This window comes from Pseudoliparis swirei, chromosome 11, assembly GCF_029220125.1.
Source record: "Pseudoliparis swirei isolate HS2019 ecotype Mariana Trench chromosome 11, NWPU_hadal_v1, whole genome shotgun sequence".
NCBI lineage: Eukaryota > Metazoa > Chordata > Actinopteri > Perciformes > Liparidae > Pseudoliparis > Pseudoliparis swirei.
In genome coordinates this window covers 19,081,069-19,099,058 of record NC_079398.1, presented here as the reverse complement: position 1 = coordinate 19,099,058, position 17,990 = coordinate 19,081,069, and the positions used below count along the sequence as shown (strand labels likewise).

The following is a 17,990-nucleotide window of genomic DNA, read 5'->3' as shown; positions in this document are numbered from 1 at the left end:
GGCGGAAGGGAAGGAGAGCAAAATGAATGAAGACGTAGTCAGATAATTAAAATGAGGAGGGAGAAACCGGGTGAGGAATACGTGTAAGAATCTGATGCGATGGGATCAATAGAGGAAAGGATGGATGGAAAGGCTGCAGGAATGGGAGAAGGAGTGGAGGAGGAGGGGAGGAGGGGAGGAGGGGAGGAGGTGAAGCGGAGGCCTGGGCCATGTGCTTTCTCTTCCACGGAGGAGTTTGATGGAGGCGATTTTATGGAAACGGTGCCGGTTCATTAGAGGATTAGTGAGTGATAACTGTGTGCTATCTGTGATTGGAAAAACAGCCCACACACACACACACACACACACACACACACACACACACACACACACACACACACATCCTTTGTTATTCAAAACACATGCATAAACGGATGAAATGACACATGTTGGCATATACTTTCAAACTTATCTGATCCTCGTATAGTATAACGAATGTGTGTCAACTGTGCACCAGTAGTTTTAGTGTGTGTGTGTGTGTGTGTGTGTGTGTGCGCATATGGAAATGCGTGTTTTTGTATGACTTAATGCAGCAAGTGAGGCAGAACAGCAGGAATCTATAGGCCAGGTGGGCTTCAACGATAACAGCCGACTTGGCGGCAACACACACACACACACACACACACACATATATACTGTATATATACATAAATACTGGGCCTTACAGAAGCTCCCATAGGTCACAGGTGAAAGTGTATAAATATATATAAATGTAGGTATATATTAGTGCTGTGAAAAATAACGCGTTAACTCAGTTAATTCAATTACAGGTTTAACTAGTTATTTTTTTTAACGCATTTAACGCATGCGCAGAATGAGCTTCCAATCCGTCTGTTGTTGGTCGTCGGGACGAAAAAAAAGTCACTTGCAAAATGAGCTTCCAATACACCACTTCAATCTGAACTCTGTCCGCTCTCATGCAGACGGTCTGTTCATCGGTAATGATCCTTCCGCAGGTTCACCTCCGGAAACCTTGTTACGACTTTTACTTCCTGTAGATCAGGGTCTCAACACGTCGATCGCGACCTGCCAGTCGATCGCGGCGTAGTGTCGGTAGATCGCATGACATTAAAAAGATTGGCCCGCCCCCTGACATGTTCTCTATAGCAGGTCTTTGTTCTTTTATTAAACTAAACGTCTGTTGTTGATCGTATCTCCACAGCAGCATGTCATTTCTGTCTCTTCGCGTTGTGTTAACACTTATCGATCTCCGTCTGGCGCGCCACAGAGCTCCGTGCGCGCGCATCGGGACCGAGCAAAAAAAGTCACTTGTCAATCTGTCCACCTTTAGATTGTATCATGGTGGAGTTAATGGTTGACAAACAAGAGAACAATGTTCTGTTTAACCCTCCTGTTACCTTTACATTTACTAACATATTTTACCCTCGGGGTCAATTTGACCCCAGCAATTAAAACCTCCAGAAAATTATTAGAATTAATATTGCTTCCCAAGTTTAAGTGTGAGGTACTTTATGTTTGTTTGTTGACTACCTAAATAGCCCTTTAAATAAATAAAGAAGTTGATATTTCTTATATGTTTGACACAGTGAAAAACAGCCTGGGGTCAAATTGACCCCAAAGAACACCGACATTAAACATTGAATGGGGTCAAATTGACCCGAAAGGTAACAGGAGGGTTAAACATTCTGTTTAGGATGAAGATGTATTAATGTTCCATATGGAAGAAAACTGCTAAATAACTGCTGAGTTGCAGCACCATTGTATAGAAGAATGTATAAATGTATATATCCGTCTTTTGTCATAAATCTCTATGTTCTCACAAAATATACCGAGAATATCGGTAATATGTGATTAATCATGATTAATCCACAAAAACCTGTGATTAACCCGATTAAAAATTGTAATCGTTTCACAGCCCTAGTATATATATATGTATATATATATATATGTATATTTGTAGATATATATATATATATATATATATATATCTCAGACAGGAGGTGAGACAGGTGAGACGAGGTGAGAGAGACGTGTGCTGATGTGATATCAAACGGATGCTGACAGATGGCTGTAAGAACGAGTGCCGACACAACAGGTTAGCCAGACGCGCCCGGGGGGGGGGACGGACGACAACAACAAAGAGAGCGGGCAACACGACAAAATGAGAGAATAAGATGATAAAGAGTAAGCAAGAGAAAGAGAGAGAGAAGAAGAGAAGGTAAATGGAGACGCAGCAAAGCAAAGAGCCGTAGTGAGAGATAAAAGGAGGAAGGAGAAAAAAACGGGCATCAGGAGAGTGACAAAGAAAATGTGACAGATGTGTCGAGCTGTCAGAGAGGAAGAGGGGCGGCCGAGGAGCAGACGTGGGGGAGGGGGGGAGGGGAGGGGGGGCGACCCCACAGGTATAACTACTGTGCTCCTCCGGGGGATATTTATGTTGGAAGATGGCAAGAAAACGGGGGTTTGATTTAGAGCCCATCTGGATGGGCACCGACACCACACACACACACACACACACACACACACACACACACACACACACACACACACACACACACACAGCGCTGCATCAGGTACATGTGTAGAAACACAGATCCCAGACATGCAGACGTGTTTCAAGGCTAACGGGTGCAACAGACAGCAGGCTGTAGATCACAGAGCTCCTCACCAAGGGAGGAACCAGGTGTCCGTTTCTCAATAAGCATAAACTATAACAAACTATAATCATAGATCATACGTCCACTGTAGTTTTCCCTTCTTTTTCTTTTCTCGAAGAGGATGAAACCAACTGGAAGGACTGGAAGTGGCTCCTGTGGGAGTTTCCTGTCTTAATGAACACATCGAAATGACTCTCACACAGAGTCTGTCACCTTTGTTATTATTTTTATTATTATTATTATTATTATTATGGACAGTGTTGAGCACGGTGTTTAATTGAAATAAAGCTTTGTTTTTTTACAATATTCTTCTCAAAACCTCTTTTCTTCTCATTGTTGAGTGCTATTTAAACCGCGTCGCCCAACTGCGCCCCCCAAAAAAAATTTCACCAGCCGCCACTGATACTCGATGGTATCCGGGAGCATTCATCATACGCACAAACAGTTGTCACTTGTTGGGGAAGTCTTTTTTACGTCTCTCTCTCTCTCTTCCTTCCTCACTAGCTCTCTTTCTCTCCCCCCCCCCCCCCCCTCGTTATCTGTTCTGTATTGTCCTCTGTGTACGAGCTCCCTCCATAAAGCAGAGCGGAGCGGAACGGGAGATAAACCCCGGAGCGATATCATCGTGCGGGCCGAGCGCAGAGACATAAAAGACAAACTGATATTCATACGCACAACAGCCAACACACCACCGGTGTTTACGGGCCGGGAGGAGGCGCGCCGACACGGTATGGGAGAGACGGAGAGAGAGAGAGAGAGAGAGGGGCAGGGAGGGAGAGATTTGAAAGGGGGAGAGGATTGAAGGCAATGGATGGACGAATTAGACGAGGAGACAATAAATGAGAGTTTAGGGTGTGAGGACACGAGGCTGAGAAGAAGAAGGAGGAGGAGGAGGAGGAGGAGGAGGAGGAGGAGGAGGAGGAGGAGGAGGAGGAGAAGAAGAAGAATGAAGAAGGAGAAGAATGAAAAGAAGGAGGAGGAGGAGAATATAGGAGGAGAAGAATAAGAATATAAAGGAGGAGGGGGAGAATGAAGGAGGAGAAGAAGAAGAAAATAAAGGAGGAGGAGGAGAATGAAGGAGGAGGAGAAGAAGAAGAAGAAGAAGAAGCAGAAAAGGGTGTGATCAATTTTCCGTCCTCGTCGTCCTTCACGCAGATTTCCTGCAGCGCAACCCCCCCCCCCCCCTGCAGGTCTTCAGGTCTTCTGGTCTTCAGGTCTGCAGGTCTTCAGGTCTGCTGGTCTTCAAGTCTTCAGGTCTGCTGGTCTTCAGGTCTTCAGGTCTTCAGGTCTGCAGGTCTTCAGGTCTGCTGGTCTTCAGGTCTGCTGGTCTTCAGGTCTTCAGGTCTTCAGGTCTTCAGGTCTTCAGATCTGCAGGTCTTCAGGTCTTCAGGTCTGCTGGTCTTCAGGTCTTCAGGTCTGCTGGTCTTCAGGTCTTCTGGTCTTCAGGTCTTCAGGTCTGCTGGTCTTCAGGTCTTCAGGTCTGCTGGTCTTCAGGTCTTCAGGTCTTCAGGTCTTCAGGTCTGCTGGTCTTCAGGTCTTCAGGTCTTCAGGTCTGCAGGTCTTCAGGTCTTCAGGTCTTCTGGTCTTCAGGTCTTCAGGTCTTCAGGTCTTCTGGTCTTCAGGTCTTCAGGTCTGCAGGTCTGCAGGTCTTCAGGTCTGCTGGTCTTCAGGTCTTCATGTCTTCAGGTCTTCAGGTCTGCTGGTCTTCAGGTCTTCAGGTCTGCTGGTCCGGCTGCATCCAGCTACTCCGCTCAGGTTCTTAGTCCTGGACTAATGACTCAGTCGGGGTGTCGATACACGATTGAACACCAATGGAGTTTTTTCCCCTGCAACATACAGTTGCAGCAGGAAATGGTGCAGAAATGAGACGGATCAATAACGACCTCCGGCGGAGGAAAACAGGGGCGGATGTTTCTGTTCTTTCTTTTCTTTTTTTTAAGGAAAAAAGGAAAAAATGGACGAGCACAAGATTCTTTACTTTAGTGAAACGTCGGAGAGGAAATTGTCTGTTTTTATCTTGTGAGTGGAGGAACATGAGGGTGAGATTCCCGGGGGTGTATTTTCAGTCCATGAGCGGACCGGCCCGTGAGGCATTCAGGTGCAACGGGTTCGGTCAAAAGGGAGAAGTGGAAGAGTACAAATCTCAATTTTGGTCGCACAATTTGGGGACTGTGGGTCAGTGGTCCGTCATCAGGGGGTTGTCGGTTCAATCCCTCGCCCTAGTCGATGTGTCCTTGAGCAAAACACTAGACCCTGAACACCTCCCTGTAGCTGTGTGTCTGAATGTAACATGATTTAAAGTCTATTCGGATAAAAAAGCATCAGCTAAATGAAATGTAATATAATTTAATATCACATACAAATTTAAATCTATACTCTTTAAAGCTGGAATGTAAGACGGTGGCCGGACAGCGGGCGATGATGTAACAGACGTCGGAACCGTGGGAAGAAACAGCCGTCGACATCAAGAAAAAGGCTTTCAGAACAAGCGATATTTTGGTGAAGAAAGTAGAAGAACTAGTTTTTCAGCCTTCACGAATGCATCTTTGCACTTTTTTTTCAATCTTTATACAAGGGAATGCCGAAAAGGGCCACCTTGCTGGAATATGATCCGTGATCAATAAGTGACGTTGCTCGTTACTCACTACGGCGCCTCCGGGGAACGAGACCCATTTATGTTCTCGATTATGCTACATTGTGAAGAAACACATTGGTCATCATAGAAAATAAGAAAAGAAACCTCCAATGACGAGTTCTCCGTGTTCTGATTCGTCTTGAGAAGATCCTGTGCTCAAATTATTAATCACTATTTAATTTATACGGATAGCTTATGTACGTTTCTATGGAGACACTTTTAAATGTTCTTTTTAGATTCAGAAAAAAATATATAAATCTATATGAAATGATATAACATTATATAACATTATATACAATTATATAAAATGTTATAATATTATATACAATTAAATAACATTATATAACATAATGTAAAATTATATAACATTATATAAAATGATATAACATTATATAAAATGATATAAAAATATGTAAAACCATATAACATTATATAAAATGATATACAAATATATAAAAATATGTAAAACCATATAACATTATATAAAATGATATACAAATATATAAAATGATATAACATGATATAACATTATGATTTTAATATATAAATACAGTTTTGATATTTGTCAAAATAAATAAAACAGTGTTGCTGCTCTCAGGTTACATAAGACTTAAGCATTTATAACGCGGTTTAGCTTAAATGTTGAATACTCTCCAGCTCGCGGTGCAAAAAAAAGTATTTTGAAGAGATTAAGCATTACAATATTATTCCATGCTTTGAATTCTTATTGCAAACTGTAAGTCAGTCAACTGGGAACTTCCTCTCATCCGGCCACTGGTCTACACGGACGTACATGGTGGTGTGACACATGTCTTGGTTTGTTTCGGGGGTATTTCTGTCAGGTGACTCAGCAAAGCAATCATTGTTTTGGACATTCCAGCGGCGGTCACTCTCAGACTTTAACAGTGGTAATCTTCTAAATTGGAAGCGTATTACAGTTGACAGGCGCATTTTTGTCAATTGGCAGCCGTGTCAGATTTGATTAAAGGACGCCGGGTGAACCGGGACGTGTCCAGTCTTTGTCGCTCTCGATCAGACCATCTGCAGAGCTCGGGGGGGGGGGGGGGGGTTCTGCCAACGGGGCTGCCTGTGGGCATGTGTGTGTCTTTTGTCGTGATGTTACAGGATGTGGAATAAAATACTTGAAATAGTCGATGTGTCTGGGCCTTTTCCAGACGCGCCTCCCATCGGTCGTGCAAAAGGTCGAGGGTCGTATCTCGTTCCGAGTTAGTGAAATACATTAATTCATTGAGTTATCTAAATGTTGTTCCCAACTCAAAAAGGGAGGCCACACACACAGATCTCTAATCCCAAAACAGTTTGTCAGGGTGTCCGAGCAGCCATGGAGGCAAATGAAGCGATAGAGTCAGCATTCAGGAAGAAACACACGTTTATTTCGTTCTTCCATGTTTTTCCCGCCTCTTCCCAAACAAAAGTAAGCTCATACATATACATATATATATATATATATATATAAATACACCATGTGCTGCCAATTAACCCAGACCAACCATCCTGAGGTGAGTATGTAACAAAAATTATGTATCCCAACTATTTACCTAATCCGACTAAACCCCAAACTAATCATACCAATCTATCTCCACCTGTGTCCATAAGTTAAACAGCAACACACCTCCTGACTTCCCCCCTACCCGCTTCCTCCTGTTGGTCTCTCCCGGAACTATATCTGGGTGTTTCGGGCCCCCGGGGGAAGTCTTTTGCCCGAACACCCTAGGGAGGAGGAAACAGGTAGAGGTAAGTTGCTAACTATATAGATACACCCACAGTATTCTTGTAACGCCGCTGAGTTGTTCCACAGTTTCATCAAAGCTCCACAACTTCTATTTAGTGAACCCAGAATCTGTCTTTAACGCCTTCTTGGAGGCTCCAATCAGCAGGTGGATGTCCAGTAGCTCCTCCCACCAGGAAGCCAACGTAGAGCAGGAACACAACCAGTGGGCGGGTCTTCACAATGTCGATGTAGAAATGTAGTTTTGCGGCCGCAACATCGGCGTTCAACTTCAAAAAAAAAAGTCCAATGAAGACAGACGAGCTAAAAGAGTCTAAAAAGATCAAAGACAATGATTCTCTGTGTCTTTTTTTCCTTTTTTTTACGATACGCGTTGTATTTCAGTCGGAGCTAGAATTTATTTCTAACAACAAAAGCAAAAAAACGTAATATGTTTGATAAAGCGTTCACGTTCTGATAATCCACTTGGGGACCTGGTTCTCGCCGAGTGTGTACCGGCGGGGTCCACATGTCCACATGTGCACTATGAGGACACGCCGGTTGTAATTCCACAGCGGCACTTAAAGGATTAGATATTGATCGACTTATTTTCCCGCTTCGCGTAAATCCGTGTGTGTGATTGACAGCTCCGCATACAAACCTCTGTTTCCTCTCCCCGACCGACGTGGGTCAACCCCCGCTTTTCAGAATCAGCCTCAGCTGTTTTTCTCCGGGAGCATGTATTATTCTAACGGTGGATTATCTTTTTCTATTTTTTTCACGAAACCAAACAATATTGCCGGTTGTCTCTCCGTAGCGCGGCCGAGATTGCATCGCGGCCTAAGTGATTAGTTTCTCAGCGGCACTAATGGCTCCGAGGTAGAGAGTGGCGGGAGGTCCTCGGGAGGGAAAGCATTCAGTCCTTCCAGCTGTATTTAATTATGAGGGCGAGGGACCCCCCCCCATGGCTTGGTTCTCCCACGACGGCCTGCTCACAAACTCCGTTGAGTGCCTTTGATTGATCTGAAGGCATTCAGGGGGGGGGGTGGGAGATAAGGGGGTAGAAGAGGACAGGGAGGTTGGGGCAGGAGGGATGAAAGATGGAAGGAAAAGGAAGGGGACAGGGAGAGGGGGGGGGGGGTGCATGGAGATGCAGAGTGAGTGATGGATGGGTGCAAAGCATGGCTGGATGGATGGGTGGGTGGATGAGTGGATGGATGGGTAGAGAGAGAGATACAGGGAAGGGAGAGAGACCGGGAAGGGAAAGGGAGAGGGGTGAGAGACAGGGAGGGGAGCGACATAGACAGGGAAGAGAGAGAGAGAGACAGGGAAGGGAAGGGAAAGAGAGAGGGAAGGAAGAGAGAGACAGGGAGAGAGAGACATGGAACGGAGAAAGAGACATGGAAGAGAGAGAGAGACAGGGAAGGGAGAGAGAGAGGGAGGGAGGGAGAGAAAGGGAGGTGGGGTTGCATTGAGCTGAGCGCACATAGAAGTATAGAAATTTCTTTGCGCACAAGCCCACACAAGAAGAAACACACTTTGGCTAAAATGTTGCAGCTTCCTCATCATCACGGGGTAGAGAAAGAGAGGAGGAGGAGGAGGGGTATTAGCATAAGAGGGTTTTATACACAGTGGATGGGAGAGAGTGATGGCTGAGGCGATAAAGCCTTCATTCTCTCTCTCTCTCTCTCTCTCTCTCTCTCTCCCTTCACCATGTCGCCACACACACTCTCTCCATTTACCATCTGATACTCGCTTCTTTCCCCCCCTCCATCTTTCACTTCGGGACATGAAACTCTCTCTCTCTCTCTCTCTCTCTCTTCCCCCACTCGTCTCCAAACACTCCCACCGGACCACACCTGTATATTTGTTGTGCGACTCCAACCTCCAACTCCTCCAGCTTCTTATCTGCTCCGCGGGAATCCCATTGTGAGAACTTTTTAAATTACCCGCCGCCTCTCTCTGCCTCCGTGGCATTCGGGACGCGGGGCGCGAGCTGTTTGTTGGCAGGATGAAGCGTCCGCAGGGGAAAGGAGGGAGAGGTGGGGGAGGGGGGGCGGGGGGGGCCATCTTTCATTTTATTTCTTTTTTTTTTACGACTTCAACCAAGTGTCCTTGAAGCCTAAATGTACTCGGATCGCTCTCCCATCTTGGCTCGGAGGCCGGGACACATTTTAACGATAATATAATAATACACCCGTCGCTGTTCATTATGTGCTGTCATTTATAAGTAAAAAATGTCCTGTCACACACACACACATACACACACACACACACACACACATACACTTCCCCTTTTTCAGCCTTCTTGATCATTGTCTTCACCGTGCTCTCTCTCTCTCTCTCTCTCCCTCTCTTTTTCTTGCTCTCCTGTATTCCCTTCCACCCCCCCCCCCCCCCACACACACACACATTTCCTCTCTAATCCCCCTCTTGGTCATTGTCACCGTGCTCTCTCTCTCTCTCTCTTTTTCTAGTTCTCCTGTATCCCCTTCCACACCTTTCATCCCCCCCCTCACACACACACACACACACACACACACACACACACACACACACACACACAGTCTCGAGCGTTCCCTTGGCAGGAAACCACTGCAGTTTGTCACACACTGTGCAATATAGTGCAGATTGCAATCACTAAAAGAGTATTTCTATTGCTCGCCCTTTCCCTCTCTCTCTCTCTCTGTTTCTGCCTGTCTTTCTGTGTGTGTTTGAGAGTGTGTGTGTGTGTGTGCGTAAACTTGCTGAGGAAGTAACCTTGCTCAGAGAACTCTTGCTTCAGAAAGCCAACTGTCACCTGTGTGCGTTTCAGGACAGTTTCAGAGTTATGGGAGTGTGTGTGTGTGTGATTCCATCTGCCAGAGTCTAGCTCACTGGGATGCTGTGTGTGTTTGTGTGTGTGTGTGTGTGTGTGTGTGTGTCGCCTCCTGTTCCTTCAGCCATTCCTGTCCCTCGTCCCATTTCCATCCTTCTTTTTCTCATTAAGAACTTGTCCTCTCTCCTGTGCCCGTCTATATTTCCTCGCGGCCTTTTTTTTCTTCTTTTTTCCATCACTTCCTCTCCCCTCCTCCACCTCCACTTCTCTGTCTCCCCCGCACTCTCTCCATGTTTGTTTCTCTCTCCCTCTTATCGCTTTTCCTTCCCTCTCTTCTCATTTCCCACCTGCATGGGAGTGGTGTTCAGCTCGTGTAATACCCCGACCGCCTGATGACGGGGAAATGAAACCACCACTCGGCTGTGGGGCTGTTTTTAGTTTATTTTTTCCATCCCCACCTTTACTGTTTTCTCTTTCCTCCATTAATGACCCCCCTCATCCTCATTCCCCCGACTGCCACCTTCTCACTGACTTGTGAAACCCGACAAGAAGTTCACTTGGGCAGAATCTCTCTCTCTCTCTCTCTCTCTCTCGTGACTGATGAACGATATCGTTATCTGCAGTCGTGTTGTGGCACGAATAAAAAAATAAAAAATAAATTAAAAAAACTCCTCCAGAAGATGGATTCCACTGGCTTTACTGAATCCCCTGACGCTCATATATATATATATATATATATATATATATATATATTCCAGTGAAATATCTTCACTCCTATTGGATTCAATACCATGAAATTGATTTTTTTGTGTACCCCCCCCCCCTCCCCCTCTAGAATATTTACATACAAATTTGAATTTGAAGTTTTGGCTCGCTGCCCACTGCTAATTACTTTCCCATCAGCCTCGGCCGCACTCGCTTATTTTAATTGTGGCCTAATTTGCGAACGTTAAATTGAAACGTTCTATACCCGATGTTGTCACCGCGCCGCTCTGCAGGTACACACGGAGCGGCGGAGCGTCTCGTCGATCAGGCACCGTATTGTTCCGGAGGCGTCTCGTTAAATATGAAATGTGTCCGAAAAAATGACATAACAATCACCCAGCGGAGTGAGAGGCTCTCTTCTCCTCCTCCTCCTCGGGTCCTTACCTCTCATCCTCACCTCCTACCTCTCGAGCTCTGAACACGGTGGATTAGACTCAGAAATGGAAAAAATGAAGCAGCGGCTCACACATCGGTCCCAGCGCCATTAAAGTGCCACGAGGATCGACTCAGCCACGCGTCCCATGTGAAGAAGACGTCGTAGCCTAAAGGTCGTGGATGTCACGGTCGCTCGGTCTTTTGAAGCAAAGTGGTGGAGGAAGGAAGGAAGAGGGAAGAGGAAGAGAACTGTGAATGTGAGCCAGGGGTGGATATGACTGGTGGTGCTTTAAGAGAGCACCATTTTACATTTGAATGCTTCTTTATGTACTCTCCAAGCTCGAGGGCCCAGACAGACCTCCTGATGTAGAGAATGGACGACGTGAAGAAGTTCTGAGTTATTTTATCTCCTGGAAAACGTTAACAAAAAACTGTTTAGCTTAAGACACATACACACACATACACACACACACACACACACACACACTCAAAAAAACCATTCAAGCCCTTCTTAGAGGTGACACATTTCAATATTGTTTGATACATTTAAATAAATCAATTACAAAACGAAGATATTTATATTGAATGGGTGTAACACAAAATGTAGGAATACTTTCATTTATTAGATTTATTTAGGTTAGATGGTGTGCATATCAACTGAAAATAAATGTGTTTCATTGGGGACTGCCCTTTGCGCATGCGCCTTCTGAAAATCAGTTGTTTACATGAGGTGAAGACACTTTCAGGTAGGGATGGGTATCGTTAGGATTTTATCGATACCGATACCGATACCGGTATTGCTTATCGGTATCGGTATTTTTCGATACTCTTATCGATACTTTTCAATAATTTGGTGCTCAAAATTATAGACATGAATACAAGATGTGAAGATTAAACAGTTATTTTATTGATATTGTCTTGCAGAAGTAACTGTATAACTTACATTAGCTTCTCAGAAGCAGACAAAAATAAATATAATAACTTAAAGGGGCCTGGCTCTCCCTATCATGCTTTTTGGAGTTTTCCCTCAAACAGAGGATGAACATTTTTTGTAACATTAATGCATGGAAACATGTCCCAGAATGAAAACTAAATACTGCACTCAACAGTTTTTGTTTAAAAAGATAAGCATGTTCACTTTCTCCGGGAGAAGCCGAGATCTCTCCTTACTGAGAGTGTTGCCAGCTGTGGAGAACACTCTTTCAGAAGGCGTTGAGGAGGCTTGAACACAGAGGTAGGTGGTGGAGAGCTGAGAGAGGACAGGAAAAGTTTCCTTCTTTCTCCACCACCAGTGGACAGGGTCTTCTGATGTAGGGATGGGAAGGAGGCCTCTGTAGACGGACAGCTCATTCCTGATGTTCTCGAGGATTGTTGGCGCTGTTGTTTCCTGTTGAATAAGGCTCCTCCGCAGCTCTTTATCCTCTTCAGCGAAGAGTTCCTCCAGTGCAGAGACCCTGGGTTTCTTGACAACATGAGGCTGAAATATAATATTTACCATGTAAATGTATTCAGGCTTATTGCTTTTGTTAGAACATATAGCATTGGTATTACAGAATCATGTCTTACTTACATTTTCCACCTCCTCCTCTTCATCCTCGTCCACTTCCACTTCCTGAGCCTCCACTGGCACTGCATCCTCCTCTCCTAACATCTGAGAGGGATATCAACATATTAATGTTGCTATGCACATTATTGCAATACAAATAAAAATACACTGTAGTAAACATTGCAAACTTTTTCTTAAATATGTAATTTTGATAAATACTTACTTCCCTCAATGCTGCTGCCTTCAGTCGTTCCCAAACTTCATCAGAAGAACTCAGCTTTCCCTTGAATCTTGGATCCATAAGAGTGGCCTCCTCCAGAAAGGCCATTATGTCATGATCCTGTACACAAGAAAATAATAACACTTCACATAACACTTCACAGTGAGGGAGGGAGGGTATATATCGTTACTCATTATTAGGGAAAGATATGCAGCTGTACCTGGTAACGTTTGGAGAGGTCACCCCAGACCTTTTCTTTTACCGTGGCCACAAATGTGGAATCCTCCTCTTTGACAGTTAAGTGGGTCTTCAGTTTTTGCAGAATGGGAATTATCTGGCCACATGTAGAAGACTTGTCGCTTGACACACACAGGGTACTTGTATACAGCATGCGCATCAGACTGACAAAGTCCTCAGCCCTCCTGAAGTCTTCATCTGTGATCTCTTCAAGTCTGATATTAAATTACAAAATTATAATGTATACTGTATTGACCATTTAGTTATACAATAATTTGTTTATATTATGACATGGATTTTCTTCATCCTGACAAGAATGAACTATTTTTTAAAGACTTATTATAATAGCATTATTATGTTTGCTTAGACCATTAATTAATTCATACCTGTCTCTCTTCATGAGCTTTTTGGCACGCGGGTCCAAGAATGCTGCCTGTATTGCAGGATATTGCTCCACAAATCTCTCCACCATGAGATAAAGAGAATTCCAGCGGGTTTTGACATCAAGGACCACAGAATGGTCAGGCAGGCCTGAAATATATAAATGATGACCAATTAAAATGTATTTATTCCTCCTGTCCTGTCTGAATTACACTGAAACAATGAGGCAAAGTTTCTTACCCAGGAGACGCTGCTTCTCTTTGAAAATGGTCTTAATCATTGAGGATCTTTTGATCCAAACGATCACATCCCGGATCCTTGCTGACCACTTGGAGATAGCTTGCACATTGTAAACCTTTTGTGCCCCTAGGTTTAGAGAATGCGCAAAGCATCCAAGCTTTTTTGTTTGTAGCTGTCGTACAGCCACATCCATATTTGGAGCGTTGTCGACAGTTACGGCGACGACCTTCTGTCTCACCCCAAATTCAGCCAGGACTTAATCTATTTGTTCAGCAACAACAGGCCCACTCTGAGACTCATATACTGCCTGTGTCTTAAGGACTTTCTGCTTCAACTGGCCTTGGTTAATGTAGTGGAGCGTGACCGTTATGTAGTGGTCCTGTGTAATACTGGTCCACCCATCACTTGTAATGGCAACTTTTTCCACACTGGCAAGCTCTGCCCTCAGGTTCTCTTTTTCGATGTTATACCAAGCAGGTATGAGTGTGTTGGACAGAGTGTCTCTGGAAGGGGGGTGGTAATTAGGGTTAAGGGCTGTGGTCATCTCCCTACAGTTGGAAAAATAGCAACAAGCATACATATTTAATTATATACATGTATATTGTAATTTATTACATCAGTTAAACTGAATAACTTACTACACTCTCTGTAAATAATATGTTACATCTTTGCACTTCTGTTTATATGCTACCTGCCATACTCTATGCTGTAGATTTATCAGAACATCCAATTTAAGAAGTAACATAGAGTGCAAGAATGCTCACAACGTCGTAGTCTGCTTATATTCAACACAGAAGAAAACGTTGGGCAAGTCAAAACTAGGACTAACTTACCTAACAATTAGATAGCGATTTATGCTAAGCCAGCTACCAGCTACCAAACGTACCTAAACCAACTGGACTCCACTGTACTGAAGGGCTGCATATCCTTCACAATATACTTTGCGATAGCCCTATGACATGTTGCTTTCTGATCCTGTGTCATTGTCCCTCGTTTAGCTATAGAGAATGGAGAGGCCACCGCTGTCTGACTTCTCCTAACATTCTCCTGTGTGGATGCTGTCGCTGTTGCTGCTGCTTGACTGACGTTGTCTATGGGATTATTTGGGGACATACATTAGAAGTTGCTTGATGGCTCCGAGTTAATAATTGTAGAGTTATAAACAAAACAAATGTTACCTTCACGTGTCGAAGTCGAGGCAGCCGTCCCAACTCGCACCAGGTTGCACTGAGGAGGAAGACGTTGTTGTTGTGCTAATGCTAGTACTATTAGCACTAGCATTACTAGCAGCCACAGTGTTTACTAGGCTGTCAAATATGCTGCACCGTTTGAGATTCAACGAGTGTCTCGTTTGCAAATGCTTCATCAAGTTGCTTGTGTTACCCCCTTTACAAGCAACGACTTGAGTACAAAGATTGCACTTTGCACTATCGCCACTCAATTTTTGAAAGTGCACCCAGACCTTTGATCGCTTCGCTCTGTCCGCCATGACTGCGGGAGTCTCACAGTCACAACACAAATCACAACAATGATAAGAGCGCGCCGCTGGCCAATCAGAGGGGTCTCAAACCGGGATGAGGGTCACGTAATATACCGATAGCAGCACCGTATGTCCAGCGGCTTAACGGTAAACCGATACCGTCAAATCAGGTACCGGTATTGACTTAGTACCGGTTCTCGGTACCCATCCCTGCTTTCAGGGCTGTACGGTGGTGTAGTGGCTAGCACCGTCGCCTCAAAGCCAAAGGTCTGTGGGTTCAATTCCCAGTCGGGGCGTTCCTTCTGTGTAGAGTTTGCATATTTAGTTAGTTAGTTTATATTTTGAGTTGGACAAACACAAATTAATTTAATTTAATGAATATAGTTATTTTATTTTAGATGTATTTGATACAAATGAGTTGGACTAAATTAATTACATTTTATTGCACTGATGTGCTAAATTTGAGTTGGAGTTGCATATAATTATTGGATGGAAAACCTGCCAACAATTTAATTGAGTTCATCCAATGAGTCATTTCTTTTAGTGCACACGCACGTTTTCCTCGAGACTCTCTCATCTGTCAGATGCCTAATCTGATATCAAAAGTGCTCCCAAATGCTACACTACCCTTCAAAAGCTCCCGTCTACCTCCAGAGAGACACATGCACATCTGCCAATAACAAGCCCCCCCCCCCCCCCCCCCTCTCTTCCAGAACACGGACACACCCGCTGGGGCATTGATTTCCCTCACACAAACACACACACACACACAGGCACACAGACCTGCACATCTCCCCTCTGAGCGGCCGCCCTATAAATGTCAGGTGGGGTCGGCGTGCAGGTGAGTGAAGAAGAGGATGAAGAAGAAGAGGAAAAAGAAGAAGAGGAAGAAGAAGAGGGGTGGATGGGACTTGAGAGAGGGATGCACACACACACACACACACACACACACATCAGACACCAAGAGGAGGATTTCACATTTGCGTGAATTTATGTTATCAGACCGGCGCAGGGTGCCAGCTGGGAGAAGGAGCGTGAGACAGGAGGTGGGAGGAGGAGGAGGAGGAGGAGGGGGATGTTAGACACTGTTGACTTTCACATCCTGGCTCCCAAATGTAAATACACATTGAATAAGCAGAGAATATTTACCGATGAATTACTACTAGAGAGAGAGCCCGTGGATGTGGCTCACCGGCCAATGGGATCGGAGTGTGTGTCGATCGCCACGGTTACTTTGTCTTGTACACCCAACCTAGAAGAACCTATAAGCTTCAAAGACATCCGCCTCGGATAGAAAGAGGAGCGTATAATCGCCGACATGTATGCACTGGCACATGCTCGTGCATATACAGGACTGTCTCAGAAAATTAGAATATTGTGATGAAGTTCTTTATTTTCTGTAATGCAATTAAAAAAACAAAAATGTCATGCATTCTGGATTCATTACAAATCAACTGAAATATTGCAAGCCTTTTATTCTGATTTATTGCTGATTATGGCTTACAGCTTAAGAAAACTCAAATATCCTATCTCTAAATATTAGAATATCATGAAAAAGTATACTAGTAGGGTATTAAACAAATCACTTGAATTGTCTAATTAACGCGAAACAACTGCAAGGGTTTCCTGAGCCTTGACAAACACTCAGCTGTTATAAATCTTTTTTTTTACTTGGTCTGAGGAAATATTAAAATTTTATGAGATAGGATTTTAGAGTTTTCTTAAGCTGTAAGCCATAATCAGCAATATTAAAAGAATAAAAGGCTTGCAATATTTCAGTTGATTTGTAATGAATCCAGAATGCATGACATTTTTGTTTTTTTAATTGCATTACAGAAAATAAAGAACTTTATCACAATATTCTAATTTTCTGAGACAGTCCTGTATATATGTATACGACACAAGTCGTTGGCATAATAATAATCTCCCCATGGACGTGCACACGCAGAAGTGCTCACACTTTTATTACATATGCAGCGTATTAGATGCAGCGCACTCACACACATGTGCAATATGGTAATACACACACACACACACACAGACATGTGCGAATGCGTGCGCACGCACACACAATATCAAACCTACTGTGGGCACAAACACTCCCACATTCTGTGCTATATATATTTTTTAATGTTATTCTTCACCTTGTATGGTAATATTAATTATTCATCGCCCCCAAATATCATCCCAGGAGATTAATATGAAATTTATCTGCCCTACTTCCTCGCCGCCGCCGCCGCCACCGCACCTGACGCGGAGCAAAAAAGCCTATTTGCTATGCAAGGGTGTGGGGGTGTGTGTGTGTGTGTGGGGGGGTGGGGGTGGGGGTGGAGGGGGATCTCTGCGGAGCCCGAGACCTAAAGTTGAGTTAATTAACACATTAGGCATTAATCAAAATGAGATCATTAATCTCGACATGATTATCTATGATATTGTGTAAATGATGTGTGGCTCTCCGGGAATACTGAGTGGAGAAGGGGGTGGGGGGGCACAATCTGACAGACGTACATACACACACAGCGGAGATGATTTACATAGCCCATCTGTGTGCGTGCATGCGTTTGTGTTTGTGTGTGTGTGTGTGTGTGTGTGTGTGTCGGTTCACACACTGGCGCTCGTTGCTCTTTGATCCCCTTTACATGTTTCAATGAACATCAATGAACGCTGGCAATGCAACTCTTCACATTAATAGGGGTGTGTGTGTGTGGGGGGGGGGGGGGGTCATTCACAGATCAGTGAGTACTGTTTTCATTCAGATAGAACATAATGGGGTCAAATGCCAGTGTAAACCACAGTATCTCTACACACACACACACACACACACACCCACGCCGTGCTCGCATCTGTCTCCTAATTGAAAGATCACACATTCAGGGGGTGTTGTTTGCCAACTAAGGAAATTAAGTT

The 17,990-nt window shown here is 44.3% G+C and overlaps 2 protein-coding genes across 5 annotated transcripts in view; one reads left to right on the top strand and one right to left on the bottom strand.

Moving 5' to 3' along the window:
• Nucleotides 1-17,990, top strand: part of grin3ba (glutamate receptor, ionotropic, N-methyl-D-aspartate 3Ba) — an 86,992-nt gene that overhangs the window by 8,578 nt on the left and 60,424 nt on the right. The window lies entirely within an intron of this gene.
• LOC130201678 (E3 SUMO-protein ligase ZBED1-like) lies at nt 11,865-14,812 on the bottom strand. Of its 4 annotated transcripts, none has more exons than XR_008833228.1 (7): nt 14,782-14,812; nt 13,604-14,151; nt 13,369-13,513; nt 12,966-13,079; nt 12,749-12,865; nt 12,550-12,630; nt 11,865-12,456 (listed from the first exon to the last, which is right to left on the bottom strand). XR_008833228.1 is itself a non-coding variant. In XM_056426769.1 (7 exons), exons 2-7 carry the CDS (start codon nt 13,794-13,796, stop codon nt 12,082-12,084), a joined length of 1,143 nt encoding a protein of 380 aa, XP_056282744.1. In that variant the 5' UTR covers nt 13,797-14,151; nt 14,782-14,812; the 3' UTR covers nt 11,865-12,081. The 4 variants fall into 4 exon arrangements, 3 of the variants coding, with proteins under 3 accessions (XP_056282744.1, XP_056282745.1, XP_056282746.1); XM_056426769.1 differs by having other exon boundaries at nt 12,966-13,197; XM_056426770.1 differs by lacking the exon at nt 14,782-14,812 and adding an exon at nt 14,490-14,764 and having other exon boundaries at nt 12,966-13,197.

What these genes read in the sequence shown, in the direction of transcription:
- LOC130201678 (XM_056426769.1), bottom strand. Translation starts at nt 13,796, where the DNA reads ATGGATGTGGCTGTACGACAGCTACAAACAAAAAAGCTTGGATGCTTT. An exon ending in AGGCAGCAGCATTGAGGGAA is followed by an intron (nt 12,631 to 12,748) that starts GTAAGTATTTAT and finishes TATCCCTCTCAG; the next exon opens with ATGTTAGGAGAGGAGGATGC. An exon ending in AAGAGGAGGAGGTGGAAAAT is followed by an intron (nt 12,457 to 12,549) that starts GTAAGTAAGACA and finishes ATTATATTTCAG; the next exon opens with CCTCATGTTGTCAAGAAACC.